We start from the raw sequence: 24,326 nt of genomic DNA on the forward strand, positions 1-24,326 counted from the left end.
ACTATTGGATCTATAATAAAATTATTAAGTTTTTGTAAGATACAAGAAAATGACAGTTTTATCTTACAAAGTGATAGTGATCAACCTTTATTAAAATCCTAGATTTACTTAAAATATCACCCACATTTAATACGGAACATTAGGGTGTGTTATCTTAATATTAGAAGAAAAATAAATAAATAAAAACAAATACTCCGTAAGATGAAGATGTATCTAGAAGGTGATATAGTTATTGCTTAATTAAAAATGAATGTTGCACGGGTGGATCATTAAAAATTTAGACGATTGTCTATCCCTAGTAATGCAATATATTTTTATGGTAGTTTATATTATAAGTTACAAGACTACAAGCTTGTTGTTAGTTGCTCATCTTGAAGAGACAATACTTGACACCATATATTATAATATATATAGAAATTAGTTATATTGTTTTTATACTATTAATACATTTTAGAGCATTTTACAACTCATTAGTGAGCAATTATATTAGCGATTTCCAATTTAATTATATGTTTGTTATGATATTTGGTTTTCTTAGAACAACTGTTTTATGTATGATATGTAGTTGGAGAGCATAAGGTATCCAAACAGCTACTATTTGATCATTTTGGTTTTGTATGTTAGTTGATTTGACAATATTATATCCCTTATCAGTTATAGAAATTATAGAAGTAAACAATTATAGAGATGATGTTAGCTTAAAACCGTTGATCAATTTTAAATCTATGTGCTTATAATGCCTAAAAACATTATCCCGTGATTTTTGTTTTATGCAAATCAAGTATAGCAAGGTAGTTCTTCGCAAATTCTATTCATTAATGGATGATGTTTTAAAAAAACTTCGTAGTTAAAGAACCAATTCAACCAAAAGCTTAACCTGATGATTGAAGCCTAGAATTGATTTACATACTCTATATATAGTTTACTCCTTGTGATACAATTTGTATCATATCCTCAATCAACTAGCATTATGTATTAATTTTGATCAATTCCTAAATTAATGTATGCGAATCTTGTGTGCTAATTAAAGAATATTTCGTAATTTTTCTTTACTTCTACAGATGATATTTTTTTTTTTTTTTTTGGAGAAAGCTATATTGTTGTTAATCATTTAGCTGTTTTAATGTTTCATAATAGTATTGCAGATTGTATATTTGTATTATTGAATTTGCTAAACAATTTATGTGCTAAGCTTTTCTGATTTAATTAAACCGTAATATCTAAAAGTTTTCGATCTGTCAAGTGTAAACTGCAAGCCCAATAAGTCCAGGCAAAAGGCCAATATTCTAAATCAATTTGTGGGCCTGTGGCCCAATGTAGCTCCTTTCGCCAAAAAGCCCATAAAAGTCAATAATAAAAGCCCATTAGGCGCACAATGGTTAAAGTCTATTCCTTGGGCACCAGACGACTAGAGCTATACCATTTATTCAGAAAAATAATTTTATGTTCAAAACACGGCGACGTTTGTATGTAAAATTAATGACAGTGGAGATAAATCACAAAAACACGTATATTTGTTGGTCGATTAACCAAACTGGTACATAAAAATAACAAGTTTTGTAACATGATTCGTGTTACAAAAAATAGTTCGATGATATCTTGGTATACAAATTATAGATGATACAACAACAAATTACATCTAAATGTTGAGTTGAATTAGAAATCTTCTGAACTGTATGTACCGAGCTTCCCTTTGAACTGTTTTCGATACAATTTTCTACAGATACATCATGTTACTCAAAGAGCTTGAGGTCAGTGTTGACTTGAACTTTGCACAAAACACAACTTCTAAGATATCAGTAACTTTACAAGAGATCAATAGTCTTTAGATCTAGACCTCCATCACCTTGAGCACATACCCTTTCTATTCTCTCCCTTACTTCAGTCAAACTCAGCCTTTTATCGCGATTAGGTTCAGTGCAAGCAACCCCTAAGTGAAGCATCTTCACCATGCTCTCCTTAAAACTCGTCGAATGTGACACAATATCAGGATCAAGCAATTCAACTTCTCTACCTTCTTCTATGGCCGATGTCACCCATTGCACAACATCAGTGCCACCCTTGGTTGTGCTAAGGTATTGGGAAGGGAATTTGCACGTGAGGATCTCGAGGATGACTACTCCTAGGCAATAGATATCACACGTAGGATATATTGTTTGGTGTTGTATGGCTTCTGGGGCTCGATAGCCAAATAAGGCTTGTGCCGCAACACTAGGATTAGTCATTGGACTAAAGCCATAATCTGAGAGCAATGGCTCGTTTTGTGTGTCAATCAAAATGTTGCTCGATTTAAGGTTGCCATGAGGCAAGTCATAGGATTGTAGTTGAGAGTGTAGGTAATATAGGCCTTGTGTTGTTCCTCTTATGATCTTTAAACGTGTTGGCCAGTTTAGTTCCTCGTGAGATATTCCTCGATCACCTATAGAAGCTCAAAGAAACCAAATAATGCTTACAGTTTAGAAGAAATTATGTGCTAAAAATTAATCCCAACTAAAAATTATGCACCCAACTATAAAAGCTTTCGGTTTTTAAAACATAATCTAATACTAGTATAATTTTTAGAAATCGTTTTTCATAATTTTTAACTCCCTTTTAAAATTGGACAACCAAACTATTTTATTCAACAATTTACACATGTATTCATCGAAATGTTATAAGAGGAACAATTATGATTATATATGATAATTCAATTCGTGAAATGCCTAACAAAAATTATTGGATAGTCTACATTATAAAGCAAAAAATTGTTGGTTTGTAATATTTTCTTCATACTATTTACACCCATGAGGAAGCCCCAATTTATCTTTGTGATAAACAAAAAACGTGTATCTAGTCCTACTTAGCATGGCATTTCCTAACACCTCAGCCGATGCTTTCATCAAATCCTACTTAGCATGACATTTTGGTAAATAAATCAACATTAATGGGCCCACATCTAATAAGAAATTGTTGATTTATTTACGAAAATATCACTAGATAAACGTTTTTTTTTATATATCATGAAGATAAACTTGTATTTTCTACCATTTACACAATTGATTTATTAAGGGTGATATTCATAATTAAATACAAAAAATTTAATCAAATTACTTAAGTTGGTTAAAAGAACCTTACCATGTAGAAGATAATGCAAGCTGCCTTTGGCAACGTACTCATAAACAACCAGCTTCTCAACATTCCTATAATGATAAGCCAAAGGAGGCAAAATATTCCTATGTCTCAAACTAGCCAACTTCCTAATCTCCACATCAAATGCATCACTCTCCAATCTATTTAGCTCGCGCATCCTCTTAACTACTACCCCTTATCCATTACCCATAATCGCCTTATAGGCCGAACCTATACTGCCATTTCCTAGCACCTCTGCCGATGCTTTCATCAAATCCGCCAACACAATCACACCCTTTCCATCATTCACCATTGTAAGATCTCCTTGGCCTAATCCACCTACACTACTAGACACACCGCGATTGCTACTACCTTTTACCGAGCTTTTTCTTGATGATCTTTCCGAGTTGTTACTTCTCTTACTAGACGTAGAAGAATGACTTGAATTCTTTTGCAAAATGGGTTCCACGCCTACCTCTATTGCCCTCTCATTGACATGTACACCGTCTTTGCTTCTCGTGTTAGAAGTGGTGGTGGTTGAGGTCGTGGCAATGGAATTAGTGTCATCATTATTTTGGGTTGTAGTAGAGATATCATCCTTGTACACCCTTCTCTTCTTCATAACAAAAATCGCAATGATCACCAAGGACAAAAGCACCAAAATAATACTCATAACCAAGGCTATCACCCCAACAAAGTGATTATTATTGTGAGATTGTTTAAGATTACTCAACTCTCCTTGGGGTGCCGTCGAGTTTTGTGATATTGACTGATTATTGTTACTAATTATAGTAATGCAATCTACCCCAATAACCTCACCACAAAGGTTGGGATTTCCTTCAAAAGATGAGGCCTTAAAATGTAAAAGACTCATAGGAATTTCGCCTCGTAGTTGGTTGTTAGACAAGTTTAAAGATACCAAAGGCGGTTGCTTAAGAGGGGGAACCTCACCCGAAAACTGATTTTTTTCAAGGTGTAACTCTAGGAGGTTACAAAGTTGTGTTAACGACGATGGAATATCACCGGAGAAGGCATTATTAGCTAGCCAAAGTTTCTTAAGTGACTCCATCTTTAAGAAAAAAATCCGGAGATATTTGTCCGGTAAAATTGTTGTTATTTAAGTACACCGCCTTTAAGGCTCCTAATCGATTAAGCTCAGGGATGGGGCCGGAAAACTCGTTATCCTCAAGGCTAATGGTGCGTAAGCCTGGTAGACTAGCCAATGCATCGATGTCGATGTTGCCGGATAATCCCTTGGATTTTAAGTGTAGGCCAATGACATTGCCATCTAAACAAAGAATGCCATTCCAACGTGCATTTTTGTCTAGGCAAGGGCCGGTGTTTGGATCCCATGAGTTGAGAGCTTCGGGCGTCAATAGCGAGTTTTTAAACTTTAACTAGGCTTCTACATCGGATATGGAATGTGTTGTTGAAGAAAATAATAAGGTGATCATGAACAGGAAATATGGTAATAAAAAAAGTGGGTTCAAAATTTGGTATGATGTAATGGCCATTTAACCTTTTAGCCAAAAATATTATGTACAATGTTGTAGGAGGAAGAAGATGGTAATAATAATCTTGGACCTTCAACAATTTTTAGTTTTTGCTCTAATTTGTGAATGTTTTTTGCTGTTTTTTTATTCATCCAATGCATTGATTTGATCATGATGGTGTTTGAATCTTTTTTTTTTAAAGATATGCCTTGTTTTTTTCTTCAATTTTTGTTTGATTTTGTGTGTGTGTGTGTGTTTTTTTTTTTTTTTTTTTGGGTGGGAAAATAGAAGGTGAAGGCAGGAGAGCCTCAAATTGAAAGAGGCCTCAAAATAATAAAAATGCTTTGGAGAAAAAAAAAAAACTAGAATTGAAAGGAAAGAGTTTTTTTATTTTGACAAAGTCCATTGGTTGACGAATTTACAGGAATTGTGGGAAATTTGCTCCATCCAATTCTAGCCCCTATTTGGCTATATGTTGTTTTTTTTTTTGGTAACCTTGTTTGTGTTGTTTTTAAATGCTCTGTTTTCCCATACACTTGTGGTTGTTTGAAACTAATGCGTACTTCCCCGTTTTTTTTTATAGTTACAACAGTTTAATTTTTACACTACTTATATATTTCACTTTGACTAGCTTTAATGATTTATACTTAAGTAAAAATATAGTCATGTGGGATCTTGTTAGATTCGTATCGATTTATACAATTTTAATATCAATTATTTATAATTTTAAGTAAAGGTATAAACGGTTGAATACATGCATCAGCAACTCAACAAGCATGAAAAGAGAAGTGTTCGTTGCAACTATAAAAAAAACAGAGGAAGTATGTACTACGTATGGTTTTTTTTCCCCCACAAAGCTTTGGCAAAACTCATTTTCAAAAAAAAAAAAATGCCTACTGACTTATCTGTCAAAATAAATTCTATGTATTACTTGCAACACTTCTCTTCTTTCACATTCGCGTATAAATACATTATTTTAATCTTTAATATCTTTGATTACCAATATGTAAAACATTGTAAACATTTTATATTAAAATAGTATAAATCAAGACGAATATAACAAAAGACTATACTTTTATTTAGTTATAAATCGTCAAGTCAGACAAGGTGAAGCATATAAATACTGCATAAGGCAAATTATTGCCAAAAAAAAATACAGAGAAATACATATAAATCGTAGCTGTTTTCTTGGTTTATTTTTATTACCTATATAATCAAATACATATCTAAGCAAGTATTCAATATGCGCTTTGCTTGATCCAATATTTGGGTCTAGACATGTAAATTTAACATTTTAATTTAGATCAAATAGCCCAAGTTACTACACACACGAGAAGAGAATAATAACAATTAAAATAACAATAAAATAACATATCAACATTCAACACTACTATTTTACATAGCGTTCATAAAATCACAATTTCAGCTAAAAAACAACACCTGTACACGACTAACACGAGTGTGTTGCCACTCTTATTTGGTACGTAGTATTTTCCAAGCTATAAAAAAAATATATATATATTATGTGTTGGTAAAAAAAAAAAAGAGGGAAAAAAAAACAGTTGTGTTGAAACAACGTTCAAGTTGCAATAATCACAAAGTACAACGTTGCTATCTTTAATTCTTTATTGTAAAATAGGAGTACTAAATAACTACTTGTATATTTGAAAACTATTCTGTAATCCATATTATTTAACAGTTGTAAGTTGAACCAATATGTGTGTGTGTTTTTTTAATCTTTTGGTGCAAATGAGCAAGAGAAAATCTTAATCACTAATCTCCTTGATAATTATTTCCAATGTGTAAAACCCGTGTTAAAAAGTTGTTACTTTGTGACATTTTTATATGTCATTTCTAGGTTACTTGAATGAAAATGTATATCACATTTCACGATTCCCACCCTTTTTTTCCTTCCTCCACTCCAAACAACGGAACTTGTTCTCCTCACTTTCTTTATAATTCCTCGTGTCTAAACAAAATATGGAGTACTATAAAGGATTCATAGAATTATTGCTCTACCTAAATCTGAAATTAAGTGTCACTGTTTACACAAATTTCGAGTCTAAATAAATAAAGACGGGAAATAAAGTAACAAATGAATTTATATTAATATATGAATTTTGGGTACAATCTCTGTATAAAAGTTTATAATAAAATAAACTAAGTCCTCTGATTCTGTTCCGCAGCTTGACGATGACACGTATGTGACACCTGTAGGTTGACGTTTGATGACGTCGACTTGAGTTTGAACGCAGGGTGAACCTGTATTCAAGGGTTTTGTTTGAATACACCTGAACGAGGGCTTATGAAGCTTAATCCCCGTTCAAATGTGTTTGAGTGTATCTCAACAAGTCGGCACGAGTTTGATGTGCTTATTGACTTACTTCAGAGAGAATTCTGTTTGAGTTTTATGAGCTCTTGGAATAATGATTTCTTGATCCTCTCAATTGATGGAGGAATGGTGTATTTATAGGAGAAAAGAACCCCTTGAGTGGACTTAGTAGGTTTGGATCGGGCCCATTTTATGATTTAGAAGTCTTTAACCTGGTCCATTTGATTTATTTTATAACCCGAATTGTATTTGATTATTCAGATTATTTATTTGGGTGGGCCAAAAATAATTAAAATGGATCATTAACATGATTTAACCCCAATTAATTTAGTTAATTTAATGTATGACACTTATAAAATTTCCGTGTCTACAAATTGCCCCTTGAGACTGTGTCACATACACGATTTATTTATTTATTTTTTTTTAATTTTATTTTATTTTATTTTTTGTTTAGCCGTACATAGTTTATACTCTTGCGGGCCAGGAGTAGTACAATGATGATGACTTTTTTTTTTGATGTGGCTGCACTTGATTTTTTTTGTCAAGCTGCTAACATACTTGCTAAATAAACAAGTTATCTTGCAAGATCAAGCCAACGTAGTTCAAACAATGCATTTTTTTTATTTTTTTAATTTATTGGTAAGCAGTTTATTCTCTTACTTAGGAGTGTACAAGGCTTTCACTTCATGAATAATAGCACTTTAAAAACTTGCCATTAATTGGACCTACACGCAATCCCTCAGCATCAACAATTTTGTATGCTCCATTAGTGTAGACTTTTTGTACCACATAAGGACCATCCCATTTTGATGTGAACTTATTTCCAGTTTTGCGCGAAGTAATAATAGGCCTTCTCATTGCCAGGACCATGTCTCCCACTTGAAAAGAACGAGGTCGAACCTTTTTGTTAAATGCGCGTGACATGCAAGCTTGATAGCATTGCAATTTTTGTTGAGCTTGTAATCTTTTCTCATCAAGCGCTTCAAGCTCAGCCAATCGAAGCTTCTCATTTTCATCACTAGTTAAACCCTCTTGAATGGCAATTCTTAGTGATGGAATTTGAACTTCTAAGGGTAGGACAGCCTCAACACCATACACCAACGAGTATGGGGTAGATTGTGTTGCATTCTTGTATGTCGTCCTATATGCCCAAAGTGCTTCCCCTATCTTTTCATGTCAGTCACGCTTAGACTTTGCAACGACCTTGCTTAGCAAACTACAAAGCGTTTTGTTAAATTTTTCAGCTAGACCATTTGCAGGAGCATTGTACATGAATGACTTATGTTGCGTGAACTTGAACTTTTGGCAAAGGCTATCCATCAAGTTGTTGCAAATGACTTTTCATTATCAGTGACGATTCTTTGAGGTATTCCATACCTGTAAATGATATGGGTGCGAATGAAATCGACAACATTTTCTTTTTTCACCTTACGAAGGGGAATAGCTTCAGCCCACTTGGAAAAGTAATCTGTGGCAGCCAGTATATAAGCGTGACCACCAGATGACTTTGGTGTGATCGGACCAACCACGTCAAGACCCCATCCTTCGAATGGCCATGATGTCACAATTGGATGTAGTGGTTCTGGAGGTTGGTGAATGAAGTTTGCATGAAATTGACATGCATCACACTTTTTAACGAACTCCATGGAATCTTGAACCATTGAGGGCCAGTAATACCCCGCCCTTTTGATACGATCATGAAGCTTAGTACCAGATTGATGAGCTCCACAAATTCCTGAATGAAATTCCTCTATTGTTTTGGCTGCCTCTTCATCTTCTAGACATCTCGACCATATCTTGTCAAAAGATCGTTTATAAAGAGTCCCTTTGAAGAGAATAAAACGAGAGGCTTGACGACGAATTTCTGTTCGATGTCGTGGATCATTAGGCAGCTTTTGGTGGTCCAAATAGTCGATGATTGGTTGATGACAGTCTTCTTTGTCAATTTGGCAGACAGTAATCATGTCAACCTCCTCGACCTTGTCATCTTCAACTTCATATTCTTCAGGTGTAACTACCCAACGATTGCAAACAGACACAGACATGGTTTCCTCTGCCCCCAGTGCCAAAGTGGCTGCAAGACCGGTAAGCGCGTCAGCCATCTTGTTGGCACTCCTTGGAGCATGTCTTAGCTTGACAATGTCAAACTTGTCAAGCAATCTTGATGCATGTTTGTGATAAGGAATTAAATCCTCTTTCTTGACTTCATATTTGCCTAAAAGTTGACTTATAACGAGTTGCGAATCTCCATAAACATTAAGATCTTGAATTCCCATTTCAACCGCCATTTGAAGACCCATAATGAGAGCTTGGTACTCAGCCATGTTTTTTAGCACAACCGAGTTAACACAAACGAGTAAGGTAAAACGTGCTTTTCTGGCGATACAAAGACTACCCCTGCTCCTGCGCCATCTTGACGAGTAGCCCCGTCAAAATACATTTCCCATGGTGGTAGTATCTCGATGTTAAACACATTTTCTCCAGGCAAATCAACGGACATCTCTCATTCAGGTGGTATTGGGTGGTCGGCAAAGAAGTCAGCGATGGCTTGTCCTTTGACAGACTTTTGTGGTACGAACACTATATCGTATTGTTTGATGTGTACAGCCCATTTAGCTAGTCTTCCTGACAACATTGGTCTTGAGAGGATGTACTTGATTGGGTCGGCTTTTGAGACGACATGGACTGTATGAGCTTGCATGTAATGCTTCAACTTTTGAATGGCAAAAATTAACGCAATACAAATTTTTTCAATTGGTGAATAATTTAGCTCAGCACCCACCAATGTTCGACTCAAGTAATAAAGAGCTATCTCCTTGCGATCTTCAATTTCTTGAGCACACATTGCCCCCAATGATCTTTCTTGAGCAGCAATGTAAAGGATTAAAGGTTTTCCTTTAACTGGTGCCCCCAAAACCGGCGGAGAGGACAAATACTTTTTTATATTGTCGAACGCTTTTTGACATGACTCATCCCATTTGAATGGAGCGTCCTTTTTCATGAGATGACTAAATGGTTGACATCTGCCTGCAAGATTGGAGATGAACCTCCAAATATATGCAAGGCGCCGTTAGAGACCGCGAAGTTCTTTGAGATTTCGTGGTACAGGCATTTCTTGAATTGCCTTAATTTTGGCTTGGTTAATTTCAATTCCCCTATGTTTTACGATGAAACCTAAAAATTTTCCTGAGGTAACACCGAACGCACATTTGAGAGGATTCATTTTCAATTGACATTTGCTTAGTCTTTCAAAGATTTTGCGAAGGTCACCTACGTGATCCTCCTTCTTTTTAGACTTAACCACTAAATCGTCCACATAGCACCCCACAATTTTGTGCACCATATCTTCGAAGATCTTTAGCATTGCACGTTGATACGTAGCCCCATCATTTTTTAAACCGAACGACATAACTTTGTAGCAAAATATCCCTTTTGGGGTGTGAAACATCGTGGCTTCTTGATCTTCAGGCACCATGTGAATTTGATTGTATCCAGCTGTGCAATCCATGAATGGCAATGCTTCATGTCCAGTGGTGGCATTGATCATGATTTCTGTGACTGGAAGTGGAAATTCATCCTTGGGACATGCTTCATTCAAATCGCGGAAGTCCAACCTTACTAATGAGCAGAAAAGGCAAGAGCAATTGAAGGAACAAGATGCCTTAGTCACCTCACAGGGACAATGTTTACTATTCATGTAGGGTATTTGACTTCACGAATGAACCCTGCATCAATGAGTTTGTTCACCTCAGATTCAATTTCCGGGATCAACTCTGGCCTGAATCGCCTTTGTGATTGCTTCTTTGGACTCGCACCTTTTTTTTATTGCCAATCGATGAACGGCGAATTTTGGGTTGTGACCTGGCATTTCTTTGTAACTCCATGCAAAGACATCTTTGTACTCGGAGAGTAATTTGAAGTACTCATGTTCTTCCGCTTGGGTAAGAAGGGCACTGATGTATATAGGTCGTGGGTCTTTAAGAGTGCCAGGGTTTAACTCTTTTAATTCATCTACTGTTGCTTGTCCCCCGTCTTCAAGTGTCTTGGGAGCTTCATCAGTTTCTATTTTCTCATTGGGATTTGGCACTTCTGCAGCCGTCACATGGTTCGTGGAAACAATCTCCTTATGTTCCTCTATAGCATGGTCTGACGACTCATTTTAGTTAGTGAAAACCACAGTGCAAACTCTTGCCTTTAAAGGTTGTTTCTCGGTGATATTTATGTCTTGCGTTCTTTTCATGCGAGAGGGGACAACACTTTTCGGCTCGTCATTTTTCATGACATTGTCTTCTCTTTTCTTTATGCAACTAAAAGCCGACTATCTTTGTTCTTTTCTAGAGGCATTTTTCATGCCTACGCGGATAAAGACAGATAATTTTCGCCTTAAGGGTTGAGAACTTGAAGTTTCTTTCACCCTATGGTCACATTCTCCAAGCCTATCGAACACTGAGATATGATTCCTCGTAGTAGATGGTTGAAGTCGATCAAATACAGAAGTTCTGGGAGTGGGAAAATCGTTCTCACCCTCACCTTCCCTGAGTTCCTCGGCAGTAATGTACTGTGAGGAAGAAGTGTCCACTTTACGCCATACACCAATTTTGATTGGTTTGGGGCGCTGAAACCCTAGGCCTGCCTTAGATTCTTGATAACTAGAACCATAGTCAAGCAGTTTTTTCTGAGTATTATTGAGTCCGTTGAGTTTAATGTCTATGACCTTACCCATGGGTGTTGGGTTTTCAAAGTCATATCCCGACTTTGCCAATAGCTTGTATGCATTTTGGCCGAACTTTGCTTTGTTAAGCTCTTTTGCCTTAGACGACTCTATTGATAACTTAGAAATTTGGCTTTGCGCGCCTTTACCCAATGGTACAGTTGTTTTACTCTTCAAGTTTTGGAGAGTAGTGTCATCAATTGGCTTTTCTACCTTTGCATCAAGGTTAACCTCTCGATACTCAAAGGGTGATTCTCCCTCTTTGCGACGTGATTTTGGGATGTATCGCAAAATAGGAGTTGACAACTTTGACTTTTCTTTTATGAAAAGATGAGAGACACTCTTTTCGTCTACTTCTACCTTTGATTAAGGCTTTATTTCAACAGAAGATGTCTTTTTGGCATTTGAAATCAAAGCAATGCTCTCCTTAACTTCTCTTTTTCCTGTTGAAAGGACTTGCGAAGGTAGTATCTCACTTGAAGCCTCTTCTTCCTTAAAAAAACTTGGCGTCAGCAAAGTAAGAATCTGCTTTGCTAAAGGGTTTGACATCCCCATTTATCTTCTTTTCACCCCCATAATAGTACTTAAGACATTGATGGAGGGTCGATACAACAACACCATTCTCATGCAACCAAGGGCGTCCTAACAACATTTTATATGAAGTCTTTGTGTCAATCACATGAAAGAGAGTCGATGAAGTTAACTCTCCCATTGTGAGTTCTAGACGTATTATGCCTATTGCACGCTGACTGTCAAGGTTAAATCCTTGGATCACTAGGCGACGGTTAGATAGTTCATCCATCTTGATTCCTAACTCTGTCATAGTGGATTTTGGCATGATGTTGACAGCGGATCCACCATCAACTAAAATGCGACTCACTTTTTGTTTGTGAACGTACCCCGACACAAACAAGGGTCTATTGTGGAGTTTTGACCCCATCAACAAGTCATCATCTGTGAAAGCTAAAGCCGCGTTGCATGACACACATTTTGTGGTATCCTCCGCAGGTTCTCCAGCATTTTTTACCTTATCTGCATACAACTCTGGGTGTTGAAGTGCAAGAGATAACTGTTGACACATCTCTTTAGGCAAATGAAAAATTTGCCTCCATCCCATGCGTGAAGGAAAAGCATCTAAGACAATAGATATTTTTTTGGGTCTACTACCACCTTAGATCATTGTAAAGTTGATTCTATTGATGTTTCATCATTAACTTGTTCTTCTTCACTCTCTACAAAGGAAACTGTATTCGCCATAACCACAGTAAAATAGTCTTCCGGGAAATATTCCTCCAAAGTTATGGGAGACAACGGCTCTTGATCAAGCAAATCTTTAGGGAGGACCTTGTGCTTGCTGGCCTCCTTTGATTTCTTTTTTCCTTTTGAAGGCTTGGGTTTTCTCTTTTTTTGTTGCTTTTTTCTGCGATATGAAGGTTGTGGTTTAGGAGCATGCACTTGTTTCCTTGGCCTTCTCCTTGTCACCAATGTCCACCCTTCGTCATCATCTTCATCTTGGGAGTTAACATGTGTTTGGTGTTCAACTTGGAATGAGACTTCATGTTGAATGGGTTGACTCTCCACAAGTATGATCACTGGCTCCAAACTTCCAAATTGCAAAGTTTGAGCCTGAAATGATGGTTCAGTAGCTACTGATGCATGATTTGATGTCACTGGCTCGTCGACATCTAGCTCGATTGTCCCATCCTTCGCCAATTGCATAATTTTCTCCTTAAGTGTTATACACTTTTCAATAGGATGACTAATCAACCTATGATACGGACAATAATTAGGATCGGATGTCTTGTTCATTTGCTCAGGGCGCTTTGACTCCGGCAACTCGATGATTTTGTTTTCAAGCAATTTGTCTAGCATGCTAGACAAGTCAGAGTCTAGGAAAGGGTACTTCTTAGCTTGAAGCTCTTTCAAAGTGGGTTTATCTTTCTTGACAAATCTCGAAGATGACCCCTTACTTTCTTCTTTCTTCTTCCCTGAAATCTTGATGGGTGCAGAAGAGGTAGTCACAGACAACGTCTCCTTAGTTGAACTTTTGGAGGACTTGTCATTTTTATAATACTCCTTTTCTTTCTTGGCTTCCGAAGCAAGCCCCTTCTTCTTCTTGTTGTAGGTGATCGAGAGTTCCATGTCATGAGCTCTTGTCGCCAACTCTTGAAAAGATCCTGGTTTGATACCCTTTAGGATGTAATGTAGTTCCCAACTCATCCCATTAATGCACATCTCTATGGCAGAGGTTTCAGTCAGTCGATCCTTACATTCCAAACTTAGAGTGCGCCAAAGGTTGATGTAATCAATGACTGGCTCTTCATCCCATTGTGCAGTTTGAGTTAGCTCAGTCATGCTAATGACATGCTCAGTGCTGAAGAACCGCCCCAAAAACTCCATTTCCATTTGATCCCAAATGTCAATGGACTCAGCCTCTAAGTTGGTGTACCAGTCAAAAGCTGTTCCCTTAAGAGAACGAACGAATTGTTTTACAAGCAAGTCACCCTTGGTACCACCATTGTTGCACGTCTCTATGAAGTGTGCAACATGTTGTTTTGGGTTACCCTTTCCATAGAAGAGTTGAAATTTTGGAGGTTGGTATCCAAACGGCATTTTCAGCTCATCTATCCTCCTAGTGTAAGGCTTCACATAACGCCGGTCATTATATGAACCTCCCCCTCCAAGTTGGCTCTTGACAGCATTGGCTATCATAGCTTGAACTTGTTCAGCGGTGATTAAATTTTGTGACCCATTTGGCTTTAATTCCGTCGATTTAATGCTACCATTTGAGCTGTCATCACTTTCAGTCTCAATCGTTTGTTTCTCAAGCTTCTTTGTCAAAGCAGCAATTTGTTCATTTTGTTGTCTGATTTGAGCATCTTTTTCCTCCCCATCTTTCTTTAGCTGTTCAAGGATACTTCTCATTTCAGCCAGTTATTGTTCTACCGTCTTAGTATGCGTCACCATGACAGCAACAAAAATAGGCTCAGGTGAGCTCACACTAAACTCATTGTCATGTCCTTCATCAAAGTGATCGAAGGATGAGTTTGTATGGGTGACAGGCTCGAACGAACCAAACACAAGACTCTCATGTGATTTGCGAGTGAAGGACATGAGAGACCTCACAGAAGCAGTAAGATGAGCGCGACTTTTTCGTGCTTTGGTTGGGATTGACGCGGCACGCAAGCTTCTTGCGGCGGAGTCAACAACAGCTTGCTTCATCCCTCTAGTAACGATGCCCTCATCAGTTTGGCTGTTAAGCATTTCAGCCAACTCAGCAGCCCTTTGTTGAGCTGTAGTAGAGATCCTTTTGTCAAGAGGGGTCTTTGAGGCCATTTCAAGTTTTTTTTTTTTAACGTACGGAAACATAGATGAGAGGCAGAGATAGTCCCACCGAGCGTGCCAAAATTTGTTTACACAAATTTCGAGTCTAAATAAATAAAGACGGGAAATAAAGTAACAAATGAATTTATATTAATATATGAATTTTGGGTACAATCTCTGTATAAAAGTTTATAATAAAATAAACTAAGTCCTCTGATTCTGTTCCGCAGCTTGACGATGACACGTATGTGACACCTGTAGGTTGACGTTTGATGACGTCGACTTGAGTTTGAACGCAGGGTGAACCTGTATTCAAGGGTTTTGTTTGAATACACCTGAACGAGGGCTTATGAAGCTTAATCCCCGTTCAAATGTGTTTGAGTGTATCTGAACAAGTCGGCACGAGTTTGATGTGCTTATTGACTTACTTCAGAGAGAATTCTGTTTGAGTTTTATGAGCTATTAGAATAATGATTTCTGGATCCTCTCAATTGATGGAGGAATGGTGTATTTATAGGAGAAAAGAACCCCTTGAGTGGACTTAGTAGGTTTGGGTCGGGCCCATTTTATGACTTTGAAGTCTTTAAACTGGTCCATTTGATTTATTTTATAACCCGAATTGTATTTGATTAATTCAGATTATTTATTTGGGTGGGCCAAAAATAATTAAAATGGATTATTAACATGATTTAACCCAAATTAATTTAGTTAATTTAATGTATGACACTAATAAAATTTCCGTGTCTACAGTCACTACTTATAAGTTTGAGTGAAATTTGGGGTTATTTTACAAACTTGAGATAATTTTGCATTTTTTAACTTCATTATTTTTATTAAAAAAACTTATTTTGTCAACTTGTTAACCAATCAAGGCTTGATAGATTCAATGAAGTCAATTGCTTTCCTCATCATATTTTAGAAGATTAGGATACGAATCTACTATAACTGAGAGTGCTAAAATGCTAAATGCTAAGGGGTAGAGCTCTTTTTACATTTTTACCCCGCTTTCAAATATCTATCTTATAAAATTCACAAACATTTGACCTATTTGTTAGGTATATGTCACAAACAAGTTACTATTACTACTTATAATATCCCTGGTCTCCAAGGCATGAAGACCCTTGGCCTCCAAGGTTTTATACTTGCTCTTCAAAGTCAAGGCTTACTATTATATTTCTCTTGTTTTGAGGACATGACATAAAACACACAACTACTAGCTCATTAGTGAGTTTCTTATCTCTCTTTGAGAATTAGATCCAATATAATCTAGAGAGTCATATCATATATATTCTTGTACCCTTCGAGGTTGTACTCTCATACCCTTTTTCATATATTAGATAAGTAGTACTCGTTATTGGTGGGTTGTTTACCTCATTTGAGGGTTTTTCCCACGTTAAATGTGTGTATTTCTTATTATTCTTTTTATCCATTTTTTATCTATTTATTTCTCTAAAATCATTTTGTGCTTCCTCTTACGCTCCTAATCCCAACACTATTATCATATTACAAAATCAATAATCTTAATCATAACATGAAGTGTAAATATTCACTTGATGACTTGAAACAAGTTGAACCAAAATACAAGTAATTCCTAAGTGTGTAAAACCACTTGAAACAAGTTGACACAGAATAATTTCTGTTATGCCGACTTATTAAAGTCGACGATGAGGAAACAAGTTAGCAAAAAAATGTGATATTTTGAGACAATTCACATTTTATATTGATTGTGACAACTGGAGCAAGATTGTATTTTTTATTAGTGATCAAAGATTATTATATGTTAAAAAGAGACCCACAAACATTAATACTACCTCCGTTTCATAAAATCTGCAATAATTTTCCAAAACGGAAACTACACATTATGTGCAACAAAAAAAAAACTTTCCTAATATAGTAAATTTTTTTGTGTGAATTTACCAACATACCCTTACTTAACTTCAATAAACTACCTATTAACTTATTAATCTAAATTAATTTATTCACAATTAATACCTAAACCCATATTCTCTCTCCTCCCTCATATACCCACATCCACCAGACCACCACCAACTTTTCTCTCTCCTCCCTCTCAGCCACCAGCAACATACCTTTTCTCTCTCCTCTCTCTTAGCCACCAGCAACACACTCCATCCCCACCACTCAGATCTAATCGCCGCCTCTTACTCGTGGCAGTCGTCGCCCTCACTCGTGACAATCGTCGCCGGCGCTTTCTCCTCCCCTAATCAAAGTCGCCGGCTTCTTGCTTCCCTTGTCAAAGTCGTCGCCGCTCCTCCTTGAAATCTCAAATCTAAAGTAAAAATGGTGAAAAGATCGTGGTTACGGGGATAAGTTTTGGTGGTGGGTAAGTTTTGGTGGCTGTGAGTTAGTTAGGGTGGGGTTTTTGGTGATTATGGTGCGTGGGGGTTTCCGATCTTGGTGGTGTGGGTGAGAACACACAGTGTGTTTTGAGTGGTTTCAGATCTTGTGGTGGTGTGTGAGAAGGTGGTTACGCGATGGGTTTTTGGTGGTTGTGAGTTGGGTAGGGTGGGTTTTGGGCATATTTCGGATCTTGTGGTGGTGAGAGAGTGGGTATACTGTGGTTAGGGTGGAAAAGGTGTTTGCGCGGTGGTCCTGCTACTGGAGTATGTGGGTGTTGGCGGTGGTAGGGTGGTCCAAGGTGATGTTAGTGGTGGAGAATGTGGGTGTTAGTGGTGGTAGGGTGTCCATTCTGGGTGCTGAAGTGGACATTCTGGTTGGTGGCTTGGTGGGGGCAGAGGTTCTGGATGTCGGTGGTGGCTTAATTATAACATCCCAAATTTTTTTTAACCCTTAATAACCTGTCCTTAATTTTGCTAATACACTTTTACCAAATTTTGCCTTGGGAAATGTAAATGCCTCTTTGTTGCAGATTTTATGAAACGGAGGTAGTATTTGTGATTTGAAAAATTGAATCAATAATTGAGTGTGACCCTTGCTTCGCTGAATCGGTCCAACTACTTGTCACAATCGTTGCTTAAGCCTATCACTTTACTTTTTATTTATCAACATGTGAACAATATGTTGAGAATTTCCCTATTCGTCTCTTTATTGTTATAATCTTTTAAAAAGATGTCATTTTTTCTAGTCCAAAATTATTTTTGCAACGCTAGCTGTCAACATACTTCTTGTTATCCTTATTTCTTTATACGTGTCAAAATATAAAAATAAGAGTAATTCTTTAAGAGTGTACGAAGTAGTTTTTATGGTTGTTAATAAAAACTATTCCTTTCGTTATTTAAATTTGTTTGTATTTATAGATTGTACGAGTAATATAAATAAAATTCAATAAAGTATCAATAATATGTTTGAAAAAACATATTTATGTGTTAGGCCCTATTCTCAACAGATTATTTTCAGTTCAGTTCAGCTCTAATCAGTTCAGTTCAGTTCAGCTCCTAATTTCCTTCTCTCAAAAAATATTCAGTTCATTTCAGCTTTAATAAATTCAGTTCAATTTAGTTTAATTCAGTTTAGCTTATTTTACTCAATGAGAACATATCCTTATTATTCTAATTTACAAGTTAAAATTATTAAATTTTATAAAATGTATAGAGCATTATTTAAAGATAGATTTGTATTGAAAAATGGGTAAAAAAAATAAAAAGTGAAGACAACTTAACAAACTAAAGGAGTTCTATCACTTCTATGTCATTCTGCCAAAACATGATGACAAAGCGAAAAGAAAGATAACTTCTTGCCTGTACTACTACGGAGTAGATTTTGATTTTTTTTTTTTTTTTTGAGGAAACGAAGTAGATCATTTAATTATAAACTGTCTTGTACAATTGAGCTAAGGTGTGTTCTGATATTCAACATAGTTAAATACAGAGTATAAAATTTTCAAATCGTATAAATGATTCGTAGTATCTTTGAAAAAATATACATCTTATATTTAATATAAATTTTAAAACAATCTATGAAGGTCTATGTAGGTATAAGAAAATCTAATTTAATTAAGCTATGAATTTGTATTAGGTAAAGTCTTTTGGTTTCAAAATAAAAAACATGAATGTTGGAACTTAATTAGAAATTTCCAAAGAAAATCCAAAGAATCCAATGTCGGACCTAATTAATTGACGCTTGACGAAGTCTAAAGAAACCCATAAAAAAAAAAAAAAAGGAATAGTCCAAAACCTGTAGATTAAGACCCCTTTGGCCTTTGCCACTTCACAACCCAATTTGTTACCTTATATAATTCCCAAACTACCCCACCCAATATATTATTATTACGGAGTACAGTTTTCTAATTGTGTTGGCGTGATTCTCGTAGTAATTGTTTATAAATATATGATGAAAATTTGGTCGTAATTATTAATCTCATAATAATTGTTTGTTTGTTTGAAAGAAACTTTTAATTGATGAGATTATTAAGCTAAATCATTATATGATAATCGAGTGTAGATGTGTAAACATTTAAAGAATTAGATCATATTTCTAATGAGATTATAGTAATGCAAAGAAATTATACGAACGTATCGCATGCATATACACTGCTCCCTTCTTTTTTTTATTTTTTATTTGCATCACTTTGGATTGCACAAAGTTTTAGGAAAGTAATATAATACTGTGAGTGGGTGAATAAATTATTATAGTATAAGTAAGATGGGGACATGAAAGAGAAAATATGTAAGAAAGGATAAATATTTTTATTATTTTAGTGGGGGCCATAGAAGAGAGAGAAATGATAAAATAAGTTGAGTGAGGTTTAAAATAAGAGAGAGAAATGATAAAATATAGTATAAAGTTATCAAAATATAGAAGTGATGCATTTAATAAAAAAAACACCCCAAAAAGAAAAGTGATGCAAATTAAAAAAAAAAAAAAAAACAGAGGGAGTATTATAAAACAGGTCGTAGATGAATAATTAATCCGATAACATTATTAATAAAATCTATTGATGGTTAAAAAAAACAAATATCAACTTATAGCTTGAATACAATTTCACTGGCTTCTTTTGATAAACTTAAATTAACTTAACTTGTTACGTTAGATATTATTTCTACGTATAAATAGCTATTTTTTGTTATATATAACAGGTAACTTATCTCTTGATGTAAAAGGTGCGGCATGATTAACTCATGCTTCTTTTACTCGAGTAATGATAGTTATTAATCTTAATTAACACATAAGAGATGTCATATATGAATTATATCTAGATGACATAAGAGATCTGACATGACTAATTCGAGTCTCATACTTTAATTTGAGTAATAATAATTACGGAGTAATCTGTATTAATTTTAGAATGCATATGAGGGTATTATCGTAAAAGTATATAAAGTGTATTATTTAGAAAAAATCTAGGTAGCACGTATAGTAACAGTGTACAAGTTTCCAATAAAGTAGGCAAACCGCATACACCGACGACCTTATCTTAAATGAATAATTAAAAATGAATTGACACCATATTCTTAGATCCCAAGCAATAAACACGTGAAATAAAACAATCGATTTTGAGGTGCATATTGAAAAGAGCCAACTAGCATTATTATTAGCCCCACCCTTAACACGAGTTGTATACAATTCCACCTACTTGTCTCCCTTAATCACGTAATTAATTATTCTTAATTAATTATCACCTTTTTTTTATAATTAAAATTCCCTCTCTCATCAAGACTATATATATATATATAAAAAATATATGTATCTTCATTCATTCCCCCTATTATTCTCTCCCTTCTTTCCATTATTATCTTAAACCTTAGCTTATTAGCTTCTTTATTATCTCATTAATAATAATAATTCAAGTTTTGAACAAGAAATCATGGGTTCTGAGAAGATTGTTAAGTCTAATTTTACACAAACATGCACTCGTTTTAGCCAATTTTTGAAAGAGAGGAGGTCTTTTGGTCATCTTGATGCTTTTAAGACTCTTGCTTCGTCCGACCTTGATGTCAAAGGTATTTTTTTCATCGCTTTATTATGTTAATAACATTGTACATCCTATAATAATCAGATTACAACACGTAAGCTAGTAAAAAAATTAAGCCCAGTCAGGCCAAAATCCCGGCCTGCCTGGGTCTATATATTTTTTTGGGTGTATATCTAAAAAATGATGAGTTGGTTGCATACATATATATATGAAAACGCGTATATTTGTTTATGGGTCGTGTTTTAAAGATTTTTTGTTATAAATGTAGGAGCTGGAGCCAAAGAGGTTCCAAATGCTGCAACAAATAATGTATTTCCAAAGAATATTGAAAATGAGAAGATGTCTTTGGAGCTCTTTCCTATGATGAGTTCATTGACCGCTGCTAACGGTGCTGAAAACTCTACCAAAATTATGGCTGATTCCAGGTAATTAAGATGAAATCTCCATTTTATGGAATTTATTTTAAACCATTGTTATTTATAGTATTTGTAATTCAAATAATTATGTATGGTAATTTTACTTATGATTATGATATGTACTATAAGTTATTTCTATTGTTAAGATCTAAAACATTTGAGTAAAAATGATCAATTATATTTAATGCAAGAAAATGCTATACATTAATTAGAGTTAGATCCAAAGTCAGTCATTTGATTTATCAACCACAAAATGAATGTGATTCTTTAGAAAAAGTGAAACATAAGTTAGGTGATCGACTTCTTTTTAAAAGTACTCCCTCCGTCCCTAAATTACATTCCTCTTTCTAGCATTTATTCCTCACATAATAGAGAGAAAGAGGAATGTAATTTAGGGACGGAGGGAGTAGTAGATGTCACAAAGGTTTTTATATTACTAAAGTTTTGTTTGATCTTTTTGTGCATGCATATTCTATTGTTAAACTTAATTTGATTCCATGCTTGATTAAGTATTTTAATTAGACCAACAATAATTGAATTTAATATACTACTATGTTGTACCAAAGCTGACCCACATAAAATATTTTTTGTTCAGAGAATCGCCAATTTCAAAGGAGGAGCCTAAGAATTCTACTAGTACACCAAGCATGACCATATTTTATGGTGGAAGAGTACTTGTTTTTAATGATTTGCCCGAGGGCAAGGCTCAAGAAATCGTGTCTCTAGCTAAAAATGGAATGATGGGTCCTCGATCCCAAGCTCAGACTCGGACTCAGACTCATATCGAATCACAAACTCCTCATGCTATCAACGACGTGGTTGCTCAAGGAGTGGGTAACTTGTCCGATTTGCCTATGGCAAGGAGAGTCTCCCTTCACCGGTTCATGGAGAAGAGGAAGCACAGGGTCGCCGCTAGTGCACCTTACCAAATTCGAAACTCAATGGCTGATGATTCTCATCCTCAAAAATTCGACTCAATGAAAAGTTTGTATGATCAACAACAACTTGAGTTAAAGTTATAGACTTCAAAAGTTTTGTTCATCTATCATGTCTTAATTAAGTACACCGTAGTTAAAGACCAATTATATGTATAAAATTTTATTTCTTAATTTGTCATATGTTGATTTGAAGAAGTGATTTATACTCACTTCATACTCATTAGCTAGGTACGTAGTATAATTTTCTATATTCCTTGATCTAAATATTATATTTATTCATACTATTTATTATTGAAGCAATTGTGTTGATCATTCCATTAGAACAAGTATCAATGCAATAGTTTTTTCATCTATAAAATAGTTTGTCAATCATTCCAATAGTTTTCACCTATAAATTTGTCTCCCAAAAGCAATTAAAATAGATGAACACATCCCTAACACCGCAATTTTTATTTTAAACCATTTTGATGAGGAGGTTTTAGAGGGCTTAGTTGATCAACCGTTCGATAAAGTAACACCGATCATTAGCATGTCATCCAACTATCCAAGTGGGTGTTTTATGTGAGGATATATTTAGCAAATATTATCTTGAGCTATTTAGTTAATATCCTATTATTCTAGAATATATTTTGATTCTAGAGGAGATGATTGTAAACATTATATATTCACATTGAAATTAATGAGAGGTCGTGTGGGAGATAAAGTGGGCATGGACCTTGGCTTGGTTGTGTTCCAATGGGAGAATAATGTTGGTGATCGATACGATTAGTATTAGTTCAACAAACCATAGTTTGTGATAGATCGAGAATATACATAATACTAATTTATATTAGGCTTTATATAGAGTTTATTATTTGCAATTCTAAATAAGAGATTATTTTCTAGATGAAGGTCACGTTCACTTCACCTTATTTTTGCTGAATTGGAATTATTTTACTGAAACAAAATTATATTTTTTTTTTTTGAGGAAGAAACAAAATTATATTTGTTGAACTTAAATTATTTTTACTGAACTCAAATTAATTTTACTGAAACAAAATTATATTTGCTGAACTTAAATTAATTTTACTGAACTGAAATTAATTTTACTAAACTAAAATTATTTTTGCTGAACTGAAATTATTTTTACTGATTTTCTATTAATTCTTCTTTAAGATAACTGAATTTTCCTGAACTGAAATTATTTTTAAAGTATAAAACTTACATCTTTAAAAGTAATTTCAATTTAAAGATGATTCTAAGTTGTGTTGTATGAATAGGCAACATTGGTGTAGTTTAAAGATGATTCTTGGTTGTGTTGTGTCTCAATGGAGTTTGGGGTTGGCTATGACAGACTAAATGGCCCAAATGATTGACCAAATTACAACTTTAGTCTGTGTATATCATCGTATCATGTCATGTTTAAGCCAAATTTCAATTATTTGTTGTGCTTTTCCAATAAAACTATGAGCCTATTACCCAAGCAATGAATACAGAAAAAAGTAACGTGTCGTGCATTTTTCATACCATCTATGCGATAGAAATTTGCACAAAATATACCTACCGAACAAAATACTGTATGATTGAATGTGATATGCATGAGCTCTAGACAAATCTCATTTTGGTGAAAGTTTGAGGTGTGTACCGTACTTACAGTCTATTTAGCTACAAAATTGATAAGCATGTACCTCCACTCATCAATTTACCTTCATAAGAAGGGCGAAAAAAAATCCAGTAGTTTGAAAGATTAGTCTCAAAATAGGCACTAGGCACCAACTTTGACAATTGACCCATAAGGCCATAAGTTATAAATTGCCAAAAGTTCCGGTCTTAGTTTATAATTAACCAAACTAAATCAAATTTTTTGCAACATAAATCAAAGAAATATTATTCTAAAAGATAAGTGGAAGTCCAAAGTGTGCGACTAAAACAAAGTTTTAACTCTAATATTTAATGTATGAAACTTGTGGTTTTAGATCACTTTATATAATTGTGTCGATCTTGAATTGGAATATTGTAAATCTGTCAAGATCTTAAGTAGGTATGCGCATTTTCTAAATTTCCAATAGATAATACAAGTTCAAATACGATTTCGTCTTTGATTCAGTTTGGAACAAGTTATACTATATGGAATA

The 24,326-nt window shown here is 35.0% G+C and overlaps 2 protein-coding genes across 2 annotated transcripts; one reads left to right on the plus strand and one right to left on the minus strand.

The window, feature by feature from the left end:
• Positions 1–10,687: 10,687 nt before the first annotated feature.
• On the minus strand, positions 10,688–12,725 carry LOC145570734 (uncharacterized). Its single transcript, XM_081629884.1, has 3 exons — positions 12,192–12,725; positions 11,287–12,004; positions 10,688–11,079 (listed from the first exon to the last, which is right to left on the minus strand). Exons 1-3 carry the CDS (start codon positions 12,723–12,725, stop codon positions 10,688–10,690), a joined length of 1,644 nt encoding a protein of 547 aa, XP_081486010.1.
• Positions 12,726–20,656: 7,931 nt separating this feature from the next.
• On the plus strand, positions 20,657–22,508 carry LOC145571793 (protein TIFY 10A-like). The gene is made up of 3 exons (XM_081630830.1): positions 20,657–20,886; positions 21,127–21,283; positions 21,870–22,508. Exons 1-3 carry the CDS (start codon positions 20,751–20,753, stop codon positions 22,294–22,296), a joined length of 720 nt encoding a protein of 239 aa, XP_081486956.1. The 5' UTR covers positions 20,657–20,750; the 3' UTR covers positions 22,297–22,508.
• The last annotated feature ends 1,818 nt before the right edge of the window (positions 22,509–24,326 follow it).

The sequence above is a fragment of the Chenopodium album genome, chromosome 12 (assembly GCF_948465745.1).
Source record: "Chenopodium album chromosome 12, dcCheAlbu1.1, whole genome shotgun sequence".
In the NCBI taxonomy this organism is placed as follows: Eukaryota; Viridiplantae; Streptophyta; class Magnoliopsida; order Caryophyllales; family Amaranthaceae; genus Chenopodium; species Chenopodium album.

What these genes read in the sequence shown, in the direction of transcription:
- LOC145570734 (XM_081629884.1), bottom strand. Translation starts at nt 12,725, where the DNA reads ATGTGTCAACAGTTATCTCTTGCACTTCAACACCCAGAGTTGTATGCA. An exon ending in AAAAGAAGATAAATGGGGAT is followed by an intron (nt 12,005 to 12,191) that starts GTCAAACCCTTT and finishes CCTTAATCAAAG; the next exon opens with GTAGAAGTAGACGAAAAGAG. An exon ending in ATCTGTCTTTATCCGCGTAG is followed by an intron (nt 11,080 to 11,286) that starts GCATGAAAAATG and finishes ATGAGTCGTCAG; the next exon opens with ACCATGCTATAGAGGAACAT.
- LOC145571793 (XM_081630830.1), top strand. Translation starts at nt 20,751, where the DNA reads ATGGGTTCTGAGAAGATTGTTAAGTCTAATTTTACACAAACATGCACT. An exon ending in GTCCGACCTTGATGTCAAAG is followed by an intron (nt 20,887 to 21,126) that starts GTATTTTTTTCA and finishes TTATAAATGTAG; the next exon opens with GAGCTGGAGCCAAAGAGGTT. An exon ending in AAAATTATGGCTGATTCCAG is followed by an intron (nt 21,284 to 21,869) that starts GTAATTAAGATG and finishes TTTTTTGTTCAG; the next exon opens with AGAATCGCCAATTTCAAAGG.